This window comes from Syngnathoides biaculeatus, chromosome 13 (assembly GCF_019802595.1).
Source record: "Syngnathoides biaculeatus isolate LvHL_M chromosome 13, ASM1980259v1, whole genome shotgun sequence".
NCBI classification, from domain to species: domain Eukaryota; kingdom Metazoa; phylum Chordata; class Actinopteri; order Syngnathiformes; family Syngnathidae; genus Syngnathoides; species Syngnathoides biaculeatus.
The window spans coordinates 3,672,819-3,686,249 of NC_084652.1; the positions used below are offsets into that span (position 1 = coordinate 3,672,819).

The 13,431-nt window shown below is 52.7% G+C and overlaps 1 protein-coding gene across 6 annotated transcripts in view; it reads left to right on the forward strand.

Moving 5' to 3' along the window:
* Positions 1 to 13,385, forward strand: part of LOC133510724 (cAMP-specific 3',5'-cyclic phosphodiesterase 4B-like) — a 31,566-nt gene extending 18,181 nt beyond the window's left edge. For 3 of the 6 annotated variants that reach the window (XM_061839009.1, XM_061839007.1, XM_061839006.1), the window contains 10 exons: positions 1,035 to 1,147; positions 7,009 to 7,102; positions 7,956 to 8,170; positions 8,267 to 8,365; positions 8,495 to 8,659; positions 8,895 to 8,994; positions 9,134 to 9,288; positions 9,392 to 9,514; positions 9,590 to 9,772; positions 10,090 to 13,382. In XM_061839009.1, the coding sequence (XP_061694993.1) occupies positions 1,058 to 1,147; positions 7,009 to 7,102; positions 7,956 to 8,170; positions 8,267 to 8,365; positions 8,495 to 8,659; positions 8,895 to 8,994; positions 9,134 to 9,288; positions 9,392 to 9,514; positions 9,590 to 9,772; positions 10,090 to 10,386 (1,521 nt within the window). In that variant the 5' untranslated portion in view covers positions 1,035 to 1,057 and the 3' untranslated portion in view covers positions 10,387 to 13,382. Of the gene's footprint in view, positions 1 to 1,034; positions 1,148 to 5,533; positions 5,898 to 7,008; positions 7,103 to 7,955; positions 8,171 to 8,266; positions 8,366 to 8,494; positions 8,660 to 8,894; positions 8,995 to 9,133; positions 9,289 to 9,391; positions 9,515 to 9,589; positions 9,773 to 10,089 lie in introns of those variants that run through there. The other 3 variants (XM_061839005.1, XM_061839003.1, XM_061839008.1) reach the window with 2 other exon arrangements.
* The last annotated feature ends 46 nt before the right edge of the window (positions 13,386 to 13,431 follow it).

A 13,431-nucleotide genomic window follows, 5' to 3' on the forward strand; every position in this document is an offset into this window, starting at 1 on the left:
CCGGCGTGCGCGCTGACGGTTGTTTTCGGGGGTCGGGGACAGGGTACCGAGCGCAGGGGGCGGCGCGCCGGCCGGCGTGCGCGCTGACGGTTGTTTTCGGGGGTCGGGGACAGGGTACCGAGCGCAGGGGGCGGCGCGCCGGCCGGCGTGGGCGCTGACGGTTGTTTTCGGGGGTCGGGGACAGGGTACCGAGCGCAGGGGGCGGCGCGCCGGCCGGCTTGGGCGCTGACGGTTGTTTTCGGGGGTCGGGGACAGGGTACCGAGGGCAGGGGGCGGCGCGCCGGCCGGCGTGCGCGCTGACGGTTGTTTTCGGGGGTCGGGGACAGGGTACCGAGCGCAGGGGGCGGCGCGCCGGCCGGCGTGCGCGTTGACGGTTGTTTTCGGGGGTCGGGGACAGGGTACCGAGCGCAGGGGGCGGCGCGCCGGCCGGCGTGGGCGCTGACGGTTGTTTTCGGGGGTCGGGGACAGGGTACCGAGCGCAGGGGGCGGCGCGCCGGCCGGCGTGCGCGCTGACGGTTGTTTTCGGGGGTCGGGGACAGGGTACCGAGCGCAGGGGGCGGCGCGCCGGCCGGCGTGCGCGCTGACGGTTGTTTTCGGGGGTCGGGGACAGGGTACCGAGCGCAGGGGGCGGCGCGCCGGCCGGCGTGCGCGCTGACGGTTTTGTAGAACGACACGTCGCTCCAGCTGAGACGACGGTGGAGAGTCGGTGGAGGGGTGGGGGGAGCTCTCCGAGTAGTAGGGAGGGTGGGGGTTTGAAGACCCCGCGACGGTGCCTGAAAGCGAAGGCTATGGACAGAAAGGGGCCACTGAGCGAGTCAGCAAAGAGTAACTGTAGCCTCAGTCGGACTACCCGGAACTTTGTGAGGTGGCGCAGTGCAAGGAGATGAAGGAGTTCTGTGTGCACAGCTCCTCATCTTCCTCCGCATCTGCCGGCCGTTCGGGGACTCGCGGACCTCCGCGCGTGGTGCCGGCCGCTTCCGGCATGGATTTGGATCCTTTGGACGCTGACTACGTGCCCATGTGTCTGTTGGCAGATGAGTCTTACCAGAAGCTCGCGATGGAGACCATGGAGGAGCTGGACTGGTGTCTGGACCAGCTGGAGACCATCCAGACTTACCGCTCTGTCAGTGACATGGCATCGAACAAGGTAATGTCTTGCATTTGCTTGTTTTTTTTTTTTTTTAGCATTTCAGAAGTCCGGTGTTGTTTTTTTTCCCTTGCTTATCATATTTATTCAGTCACAAGTGAAGGAATGTCAGGAATAAAGGACATAAATGACCAATTCTCTCGTGGTTTCTATATGAAACCAAGAAGAGTTATGGCGATATTGTCTACTTAAAGCTCGTCCTAAAATTCCAAGTTAGCCAAAATCTCGAAATGTTGCATGTCCGCCCCTGTTGAACTCTTTCTGCAGACTGCTCTGCGTTTACATTTTTTTACCTGCATAACTGCTTTTAAGTCATGTTCCATTTCTCTGCGCACGTTTCGTTAGCGTATTGAGGGCAGCGTGACCTTGGCCTGCTTTCTCCCGTGATGTCATCACAAAGGGCCTCGCTTAGCTGAAGGCTTTCATCAAAACTCGGCTTTCAAGTTACTTTAGAAGTTCAAATCTGATTTTTTTTTTAATTCCCCCTTCACATCTTCTTTTGTAATAATTTATACAGACTTTTTTTTTAAGGTCATGTTTTTTTAAAAAAAAATTTAAAAATCGCCGTTCTTCTGCTAAGGAACATGCCGTGATGTCGCTTTGGTGCTGACATTTCCGAGGCACTTTTCTCCCTCAGAATTTAACTGAGTTGTAACATGCGGCTCATAAACGAGCTCACAATTACGTTTCTGCACAATTCATGTTTAGCTCTTACCTTTCATTACAACCGTGTTGACGTATAATTATCATGCTAGGTATGCAAAAAAAGAAGTTGAGCCCATGTCATCACCATTTATGTTTATGATCAAATGATTGCAAAGAAATATCTCTCTGATTTTCGATGACTTGTCACTTGCGAGGTCTGCACGAAAAGTTTTTCATAGCGCGGTTGTGGTTGTCAATTAACGAGATCTCCTCGGTACACGTTTTCAAGACCGGTGGTCCTCGCTCCCTCTAATTGAATAGCCGCAGATCTCTTTGTGTTTATTTGATTTCTGTAACCCGAAACCGAATCCACACCGGCAATTTTTATTCCCCCCCCCCCCCCCCCCACACACAGACAGACAGACAGACAGACGAGAGACCGTGTGGCGGCGTGACGTTCTAAACACCGAGGGTGATGTTGACCATTTGTGTCTCAACCGCACGCTGCGGTCAGTTGCCGATGACTGACTTTGACCGTGGCGGCGGTTTCCTGTCTCCGCAACTTCCTCCTCTCCCTCCGCGCCGTTCCCCAGTTAGCGCGGGACAATGGAAGTTCTTCTGACGAGGCAGTAGAGTTGCGTCTTTACGGGCAACCGCGTCACCGGGACTTGTAACGACAATGAGAATGTGGAATGGGTCAGACGGGCAGGGTGCGTTGTTCGTGAGTCAATCGACTCCCGAGTGACCCGTCACAAAGGCAGAGGTCATAAGTCATGGCGCAGGAGCTGGAATTACAAATAGTGCGCCACTGTGGAAGCAAAACTTTTGTCCCTTCAGCCATTGCTCCACAATTGCTCCAATCTATTTATGTTCTGTAAAATGTCGAGCTCCCTCGCAACTTTCATATGCCACGTTTGTTCGAGAGGGAGTTTTTTGTAGGGGGTGCAAGCAGAAGTAATTGGAACCCAAAATCAGATTCTGGGTGTCTCCAGTTTGACCGTCCAAGGGCACAGGTGCTTCCGGGGGGTCTTGGACCACACGGCGCGTTCCCCGCCGACCCGGCGCCGACGACCTCCCCCCGTCCCTCCCCCACTGTGATTAACCTCGCCGCACTTCCACGCCGATGTCGGTGACGACCTTGGGCAAACATTGCCATCTGAAACCAGTGAGAGGAGTTGAGCGTTCTGCGGGCCGGCGGGCCGGCGAGCCCCTGGGCCGTGCGCACGCGAGTCGGAAACTTTAATTCACGTGCGGTCGCTCGGCCTTTGAAGCGCTGCCGTCTTCGGAGGGGAAAGAAAAGGACAAAATGATTGAAACAGATGTCGTGCGGGATCCGTAGCTGTGACGGAGGAAAAATGGTCATTAAATTACGGCCTTTGGATTCCATGTGACAAAAAGTGCGGCCGCCGGGACACGAGACGGGGCTGCAGTCGCGTCTGATGAAACTTTTATTTTTACAACAGGTTGAGGCTCGAAACCAGTTTCTGGATTGCTCAACATTGAAGAAGAAATGCCTTTCTTCGTCCGGTCATGCATCCGGGCAAAATCCACCCGCGTGTTGACACTGTCAACAGACGTAAATGAGCCGCAGCTCATTGGCCCACTCTGGGCTTTGTCAGATTGCAAATGTGTTCTTTTGCAATCCTTCATCTTCCTGTTCCGCCGCTCTTTGAGCGCTGGCCAAAGCACGCCGCGGGACCTGTCACAAAAACTGCCGAATGCCGAAGACACGTTACGTGACATTCGCGAGGCTTTGCGCGATCACGTCGGCACGGAGCGGCAAACTTCTCCTTTGCGGGGCTTTTTGGGGAACGTAGTCCGGTATCTCTCGTACTTGAAAAGCTGGGCCCGTGTACGTGAGCAACGTATCTCCGAACGATCCGCGTCAATGAATCTGTCATCGAAGAAATGAAAGGGGAAGTGGGTGGAGACCGGTGGGCGGAGCTGGACGACTCTTATGAGACCGCGAGGGCCACTCATTCAAGTCTGCTTCAGCGTTTTATGGTCTGACTCCACGTCAGAGAGAGGTTAGGGATCAAAAAAAACAAACAAGTCACTTCTCAAGTACCGTGAAGACCATTTATTGTCTCCTATGGAATTTTGTCACGGGACAATGGGACTATGTTGTTGTGAAAAAGAGACGACAAACTTTGGGATGTTAACGAGCTGGAATAAGGTAAGCGCTGATGTTTTTCTAAATTGTGCTTTGCCATGCACGCATTGTGACGCTGCCACAATTGACTTGAATTTCGGTCATTCAATCACTGATGGAACTATAATCAGTGATAATAATCTGCTTCAAAATAAAGTCACTTTTCTTGAGACCTTTAAAATGTGACCCGCAGTGCGAATCTTGGGCCCATTTGAGTTAGCTGAGGTTATGGCCGACTAACGACTAAATTGATGATTACAAAAGCTACAATAACACCGGTCGTGTCACTTCCTTTTCATTCCCCTAAACAAAAAAAAAAAAAGATTTTGTCCATCGTCACGCACGCAAACCTCAGATCAAATCGTCTCGGGTGCCCGGCGTGGCTCGGCGCGGCATCGCTTACCGCGACGTCACCGATATTGACACCTTTGGCGCGTTCTTAACGACTCACCGGAAAGTCTGGTCAAAAGAATAAAAGCGCCGATCGTTTCCTGTTTGATTTTCATAGGCTACCTCGGGCAGCCTCATAAGCAAAGCCGAGGCAATTCAGCAGAGTACATGATTTGCTTGTTATTTGACAGCAATTGGGCCAATAATAATAATAATAATAAACTGGGAATGACTTTGGAAAAAAAGGACAAATGGGAGGAAAACGCAAATCCGAACTTCTTGGCACATGGAAATTCTTGACTTGTTCCAGTTTGCAAATGTTTTCTTACTGCGTGTACGAGGTTTGTGTGCGCGCACTCGCGCGTGCACGCGCATCTGAATTCTTGCGCGTGTCCACGTGATGCAATGCAGTTTGTTTAGAATGGACCACCATGCGAACAGCAGAGGGGGGCACGTGACTCTGTTGCCATGGCGCGGAAGTATCCTGGTGGGCTGCGGTCTGAAGGCTCATTTGTCTCTCTTCGTCTCAGTCTGCATCTTTCCTGCGCAATATCAGACGGCGCATACGCGGACTGAAGCCAAATTGTCATCACTCATCTAAAACGCCGCAGACGTAACAAAGCCCAACGGCCAGACTCGTAAATGAACACTCAGCGTTTTTTTTTTTTTTTTTGGTTTGTTTGGTTTTTTTTTGCACGCGGGTCCTCCGAAGGCTCACGTTGCGCATTACTGAGCAGATCCACGAAGGGAGGAAGCGGCGGGGAAGTGGCTGCCGGCGGGAGCGCCAACAGAAATTATGTGCGAGAAATAAACTGCTGAAAATGCCAGAAACGATTGTCGGGGGGTGCGGGGGGGGGGGGGGGTTCCCCGAGCTTGTTTTCTGCATTGCAGTGCGTGACTGATTGTTTAGCAGCAGGACGACAAAGATGAGACGGTGAGATTCTTCTACCTCGGGGGACTCGACAGTTGCAGCGCAAGCCCTCAACCCGCCCCCCCAGCTCGCCCCCCACTCTCTGTTGCACTCTATCCTCTCTTTGTCTCGGAGCCTGCCCTTCCTCTCTGCCTCCCTCAATCTGGGGACAGGAAGGCTGGATTTCCCCACCCCACCCCCACCCGCACCCCCATGTCACCGGATTCCATCTGGATGGTGGCCGGTGGGGGGGGGGGTGGTGACGAGAGGGATTTGGAAAGCGGGTCAGATGTCGCCGGAGCGAGAAGACAAAGGGGAAACAAACGTATTGATTGTATCGTGGGGGATTCCAGCGCACGTGCCGTCGCCGTTTGAATCGGGGAAACTGCCGGACGGGCATCCGGGGGAAGATGCGGATCTCGACCGCGGCCCCTCTGCGGCGAGCTCAGACGGAGCGTTTTTGCCAGCCGTCGACGACGTCGGAGAGCTGAGCGACTCGATTTTGCGCCTTGAGATCTCGGGTCCGATGGTCTGAGCTCGGTCTTGGGGGGTCCGCTGAGAGAGGAGCACGCAGGGGCTTCTGCTGGGGGGCGCAGCTCAGCATCATGCCCGAGGCCAACTACCTGTTCTCTGTGTCCTGGGGGTACATCAAGGTGTGTCTTCGGGTACAAATCGCAAAGACGCGTTGCCTGGAGATGAATCCGCGCAAGGAGTTTGTCTCGTGTTGCGCGGCGGAAAGAGACTCGCGCTAATCTAGATCTTGATGTCTTTGGTCGTCATTAGTTTAAGGTCATAATGGCGCTCACGGTTTATGTTTTGAGTAACGGCCCAGAAAAACAATCTCAGCATTGCATACTGTAGATGTCATGATAATATAGCAGATCATTATCAGTGATGTTTGCAAGTCCACACACTATCTGGTGATTTGTTTGTTTTTAGCTGATAAAATATATATATATTTTTTTTTTCGATTTTGTGACACACTTGGATAAAACGAGTTAAAGTAGACGCATTTTGTCTTCACGGGCAGACTGGCGCTTCCTTACTTAATAGTAAACGGTAGGATATAGATTTTTTTTTTTAGGGGCTGATTCCTATATTTGGTCAGATCAATTTTCAATACGCAATTAATCCGTTATTTATTTTTTTAAACTGTGCCAAACAAATATGCGTTCATCTGAGATGAGACGCTGTGGCGACCCCTAACGGGACAAGCCGAAAGGAAAAGAAGAAGATATATGTAATGAATAAAACGACCCTTGCTCGGATAAGTACCTCAGATGATGGATGGATGGAAATTGTAACTCTTTTTTTTTTTTTTTTAGTCCCATCATCCCAACAACAAACAACTCCAGAGAGGACATTTGAATATTTTATTTCTTTAACTTTACATAAGAGAGGATACATTTATTAGTATTTGTTTCAACTTTATTACCTTTAACATATATATTTGGCACTGTTTAACATGTAAATAAAAACCCAAAAAGGCAACAATCACCCCCCCCCCCCCAAAAAAAAAAAAAAATGAGCCGTAATATCATCCAATAAATCGGTCAGATCCTGGCAAACGGCGTAAACAAGATGCCACTGCATCCTTCGAAATACGAAACGGGCTTTGTGGAATATCCAAAGTATGAACACGATATTGTCATGAGGCGAGAGTGTTCCCGTGCAAAAAAACGTGAAATGCACTCGTGTTAAGCGATTTCTGCATTCCCTTTGGGCTTCATGCGATTCTTCTTCTTATCGTTTGTGTGGGTCCAGTTCAAGAGGATGCTGAACCGGGAGCTGAGCCACCTGTCTGAGATGAGTCGCTCGGGCAACCAAGTGTCAGAGTTCATCTCCAGTACCTTCCTGGGTGAGTTCCCGCACACGCCACGTGCTCTTTATTCTTCAAGCCGACGTCACTTTTGGATGAGGCCGCGTCCGTCTCACACTAAGAAGGTGGCGAGTAGCAGAGCGAGCGGCTTCAAAGCGCTCTCATCTGGTCCGGAAAAGCTCTCTTCCTTCGCTCTGACTGAGAAAGGTGGAGTCGGGGCTCGGTCGGGAAAGACTTTCCCCGGACGGAATCGGGCCAGGGACTGCTGTGCGCCATCGGTGTCCCGAAAGACGTTTCATTAGTCGTGGCGGCGTTTAGGCCAAAGGCTTTTCATCCGTCCGTCCCGTTTAAAGACAAGAAGACGCGATGGGAAGTCGGGAGAAGCGATGAAGACAAAGGAGCGGCCTGGAAAGTGGAAAGTAGAGCGAGCGAGTCGAGCTCGTCGCAAAACAGATTGCAGGAATATTGACCTCGCGTGCGCTACATGTGAAGATGCCACACGGTCCCTTCAACACGCAAACAACAAGCCCGCACGTGAGCAGGTTCCGGCGCCGCTCTTGCGGCCACGTTTCCACATTGCTGTCGCAACTTGACTTGCACGAGAATATTTTGTTTATTTTTCCACTGCCTCATTTGTGTTTCTCAACTCCTTTGTGCTCAGCGCAGTCCCCTTTTGAAAAATATGTCATTAAAATTTGGGGTGGGCTCGCCGCTGTCAGCAGATGTGTAATTTTAGTGAAGGATTACTCGCTAATTAAATAGCTCACTTCAGCTTTAATGTTTTCACCCGTGTGAGAGGTCAACGACCTTCCCGTGTTGACTCTGACTGCGACGGACGGGCCCGATTTGTCACTTTGTGATCCATTTTCTGGCGCGCTCGTTCGCTCCGCAGACAATCAGAACGAGCTGGAGCCGCCGTGTCCCGTTCCCAAGTCGAGGGAGAGGAAGCGGCGGCGAGGCCGCCAGCAGCAGCAGCAGCAGCAGCAGCAGGGCGGGATGATGACGCCCACTGGCGGGGGCAGAAAGGTCAGCTACACGCCGTGCATCCCCGGAGGCGCCAACAACCGCTTCGGGGTCAAGACTGATCAGGAGGAACTCCTGTCCAAGGTGAAAAATGGCTCAATCTGTGAAAGAAGGTTTTTTTTTTTTACAAAAGAAAGCAAAGCTGACCTTCCCTTGTGTGCACGCTTGCCTTTTGAACAGGACTTGGAGGGCATCAACAAATGGGGGTTGAATATCTTCAGGGTGGCGGAGCACTCGCACAACCGGCCGCTCACGTGCATCATGTACGCCATCTTTCAGGTCAGCGTCCGGAACGCACCACCACCCTGCACCCTTTTCGCTCTCGCACGTGGAAAAAGGCTGGCTCCAGAGTCCCAAGTCCCAAGTCCCAAGTCCCGAGTCAAGTTCATGTCCCCCACTCTTCCGCAGGAGCGAGACCTGATGAGGACGTTCAAGATCCCGAGTGATACTTTTGTGACCTTCATGCTCACCCTGGAGGGCCACTACCACTCGGACGTGGCCTACCACAACAGCCTGCACGCGGCCGACGTCGCCCAGTCCGCCCACATCCTGCTGTCCACTCCGGCGCTGGACGTGAGTTGCGCACAAAATGTAAACGCGCTCGTGCAGTCAATTATCCTCCGACGTATTACAAGAAGTTGCCTTTGAAATCGGGCCCAAGTGAATGCGTGACGACGTTTCCCTCGTGCCTTTTTAACGGTTTAATGAGCCGGGCCCGCATTGACGACCGAAAAACTCGTCACGTTCCTGCTCTGCCGGTTGGCTCGACTGAAGGAGCCCAATTTGTTTTCCCGTCTTATGCAAACAGGCCGTCTTCACCGATCTGGAGATCCTGGCGGCGATTTTCGCAGCTGCGATTCATGACGTGGATCACCCGGGAGTTTCCAATCAGTTCCTGATCAACACCAGTAAGTCCACTTTTTCGCGCGTATTCGCTCGGTTTCTGGGGATCCGCCGCCGCAGGCAATCGGGTGGGTGTTTTAAGGAGACGTCGCGCGGTCGCTGCAGTTACGCGAGCTCCGCTTCACCTCGCCCTGGTTCCCGCAGACTCCGAACTGGCTCTGATGTACAACGACGAGTCGGTGCTGGAGAACCACCACCTGGCGGTGGGATTCAAACTGCTGCAGCAAGACAATTGCGACATCTTCCAAAACCTCAGCAAGAAACAGAGGCAGACGCTGAGGAGGATGGTCATCGACATGGTGAGGAGGGGGTGGGGAAGGGGGGGGGGGGGGGGGGTCGGTGTTTCCCGCCGCCGCCGCGATTTTTCTCGGTCCTGATTCTGGACACACTCGTCCTCTTCAGGTCTTGGCGACGGACATGTCGAAGCACATGAGCTTGCTGGCAGACCTGAAGACGATGGTGGAGACCAAGAAGGTGACCAGCTCGGGGGTCCTCCTGTTGGACAACTACACAGACAGGATGCAGGTAAGCGGCGGCGCCCGCGGCGAAGCGCGACGCGGAGGCCCAGGTCCCTCACCGTAGACCCTTCGTTCCGGGCAGGTTCTCCGCAACATGGTCCACTGCGCGGATCTGAGCAATCCCACCAAGCCCCTGGACCTGTACCGGCAGTGGACGGACAGGATCATGGACGAGTTCTTCCAGCAGGGAGACCGAGAGCGGGAACGGGGTATGGAGGTCAGCCCCATGTGCGACAAGCACACGGCGTCGGTGGAGAGGACCCAGGTGGACTTTGCGCACTCGAACGTCGACGTCGCCACAGGTGGCAAAGGCGGGGAAAAAATAAACGAGCCTGTTTTGACAAAGTCTCGATAGTTTAACTGATCCTGTCCAATTCTGATAATTGATAACATCTCCAAGTACGAGTAAAAGATACACTAAAACTTAAAAATGGACCTCCAAATTCTATTTAAATACAGTATAAGCAAAGTTTGTTTTTTTTTTTTGTTACTGTCCTTGCCACCACCGGCGATCGATCATAAGTATAATATTATTCCAGCGAATCACGTTTGGTGACGCCGCCCTCCCTTTGTCCGGCTCAGGTGGGCTTCATCGACTACGTGGTGCACCCTCTGTGGGAGACCTGGGCCGACCTGGTCCACCCGGACGCCCAGGACATCCTGGACACGCTGGAGGACAATCGGAACTGGTACCAGAGCATCGTTCCCCGGAGTCCTTCCCCTCCCTTTTACTCCGGCGAAGTGGGCGGGGGGCCCCACGCCGAGGGGGAGGGCGCTCCCGTCGCCAGCAAGTTTCAGTTTGAGCTGACGCCGGACGAGGCGGAACGCGAGGTCGCGGCGGCGCGCTCCGATGGAGACGGCTCTCCGGCCGAGACGTAGCCGGACGGAGCGCCGGGAAGAGCGCGCCGGCCCCTTTTTTGCCATTTGTTGAATTGCAGTGGAGCGATCCTGCAACGCGGGGGCTCTTTGGAGCTTCCTGGCTGCGCGTGAGGCGCCCCCCTGCTGGCGAGGCTCGGAAACCCCGCGGCAGTTTGTTTTTGAATCCTGCGGGACGGAAGCTGGTGGTGGGGAGGTGGGGGGGGGGGGGGGCGTGGCTTCTGTTGATTTTCAGAAGCTTGCGAGCAGTGTCACAGAAATGTGACGGGAAGTGGACGATATTCGACGATTTGTGCACTCCCAACAAGTGGGAAAAAATTCCCAACTTGCACTTCAGGACGGGACAACTTTGGGTTGCGTTCCGATTTAAGACTACTGGTCAGCAAGTTATTGTTTTGTTTTTTTTTAACACGTCTTCAAGAGGATTGGGTTCCCTTTTTTTTTTTTTAACAACCATATTTTTTTGTAAATGTTTTTCTAATTTATTGAACACACTGTAGAACGCGTCCCTTGTTCGCAGTCTTCCTGACGTCCGACCCGAACGTTCGGCGACGGCATCCCAAAATCAAAATCACTTTGACTTCCCGGCACACTTTGCACTTTGTGGCCCCAAAGGATCAAAAATTCATCAGGAAGAAAAATGAACGGTCAACACGTGCAACCAAAAGAATCACTCGTGTGTCTATTTTAGTTTTAGAAAGTCGACCACTTTAAGCGGTTCGTAACTCCATTTTTCAAATCCATAAAGATTGTAATTACAGGACTTTGATGACCTCACCGCGGTCTCGGGAAAGTGTCGGCGTCGATGTGCGGTCGGAGGATGACATCAGGCGAAGGAAAGCCACACAAAAAAAAAAAAAAAAAATCCCCCGACCGACTTTGCTGAAGGTCGTTTCCCTTCCATCGGGTCAAAGACTTGGCGCGACTCGCGCACCTGCTGTGGTTGGCACCGTCCCGGTCTCGCGGATCCACTTTACACGCTGACTCATTTGAAAGTTGCGCACGTTTAACCGCACGTCGGCCGTTTCGTAAGTTGTTTCTTGTAGCTTTTACTGCGGCACTTTGTCGACAGTTCCGCAGCCGGTCGCTGACCTGTCGGCCCGAACTCTGAGGTACCGCCTCGTCGGGCGCAGCCTTCGCCTCGCGGCGTGAGTCGAGCGCGTTTGCGTTTGCGCTTGCGTGTGTGTGTAAACGGATCACACGATTGCACAGAATCATGTTGCATCCAGCCGTGTCGTGCTGACCCTTCAGCTGTTTGTAACTGTATTTATTATCCGTTCCTTGTACGGTAAAAACGCTGACTGTCACTATTTGTTATTTATACGCACTCGCACGTGTCGACATCGCTTCGTCGCCCTCCCAAATTCGGGGGAAGGGCCGTGACGTCATGTTACGCGCTTCCACTTTGAGGAGTACTGGAACTGTTTGGGTTTTCCTGAGAGACTCGCCTGGGCTGCAGAATCCGTTTTCGGAATCGTGCGTACGGTGACGGGTCATTGTACAGCTCGGAATCATCAAATGTACTTTTCCAGTTGTTTCCCTGACGGTTCAAATGGTATCTGTTCTGCTCGACAAATGTTTTGTATCAGACGATTAAAACGGGCATGTGTTACGTTGGCCTCACTCGAGTCTTTTTGGGTGGACCGGCGTGACGGTCCGAGCGCTCCCCCCCGTGCTGAAAAGTCTCCTTGTGATGAGTGCGCATCTGGGGAAGGGGAAGGGGAATTCTGGCTACGTAGCCAACGTGTACTGGGAAAATCCCCCGGTCTCTTAGTTCCCCTTTTGAACGTACATGATATCCTAACCCTAACCTTCAAACAAAAGTTGATCAAAAGATATACACGTATATGTACGTTCGCTGTGTTCGTCTTTCCGAGGCGTCCAAAGCGAACGTGAACACTCGGCGGCAAGTTGTCGAACGGCACGTGTTGAAGCACGGATGGGGATGTTTCAGACTGGCCGGAACGTAACAAAATCTACGTGCGAGCGTGTTAGTCACAAGGAGACTTTTCAGCACGGGAGAGCGCTCAGACTGTCACGCCGGCGACAAAATGCACAACATCCGATCGCTTGATCAAAACATACGTGCAAAAACTGACAACTAACAACCACTTCTCATTTGTTGTCCTTCAGCATATCTTGAAAGTGTTTTTCAGCATTTCGCTCGTGCCGGTTTTGAATTTTGGATCTCGAAAGGCCCCGCCCCGCGAGTCGAGTCCCGTGGCCGCAGAATCGAGGCAGCGTAAACGGGAAGAATTTAAAAAAAAAAGAAAAGAAAGACAGCGACGCTATGCGCTCAAGCCTCAGCGGTCTCGAGCACCTTGACCCGGCCCGATAAGCACCTGAAATACACGAAGCGCGGGCGGAGATGACGTCAAACCGCTTGGAGTTTCGGAGAAAGTCAAAGAAGACACAAAAGGAAACTCTTGATAGCATCTCAGCTGCTGAAAGGCCGACGCCCGCCACGACGCTGCTGATACGCATCCAAAAATGTTGTCGTGACGCTGCCGAGCATTCGCTGCAAAAATTTCCCAGCAACGGATGCGCGTCGGTCGGAAAAATACAAAATGTTCTCAGGCCGGAACGCTTGAGAGTGAGGGGAGGGAATTCTTGTTCAGCTTTTCAAAACATTTGCAGCACATCGTTTCAACGGAATAATAACTTTGAAGATATTCTTGGCCCGAAAAGACAAAATTGCAGAGAACACGTTGCGTACTCTGGACATGCGTTAACAAGAAAGTGGCGCGGCGCTCTCTTGTTTTTCCGGAGGCGACTATTTACAGTCGGGCGCTGACCTTTTCCACCGCTCGTCCCTGCCAACGGGCAGGAAGTTTCTTTCAAAGCGGAACTCCAGTCAAGTGGTTCGTCAGCGACCGACGTCATCCGACCGACCCCGCTCCGGCGGCGGCGGCGGCGTCTGGGAGCTGTCTGCTCTCGGGCCCCGACCGGTCGGCCGCGGGCCGGAAGAGAACCGCTTCCTGCAAAACAAATCTGCCCTCCGTAGCCGCATTACGAAAACAAACGTCTTCCTGGAGTTTGGACTCCCCA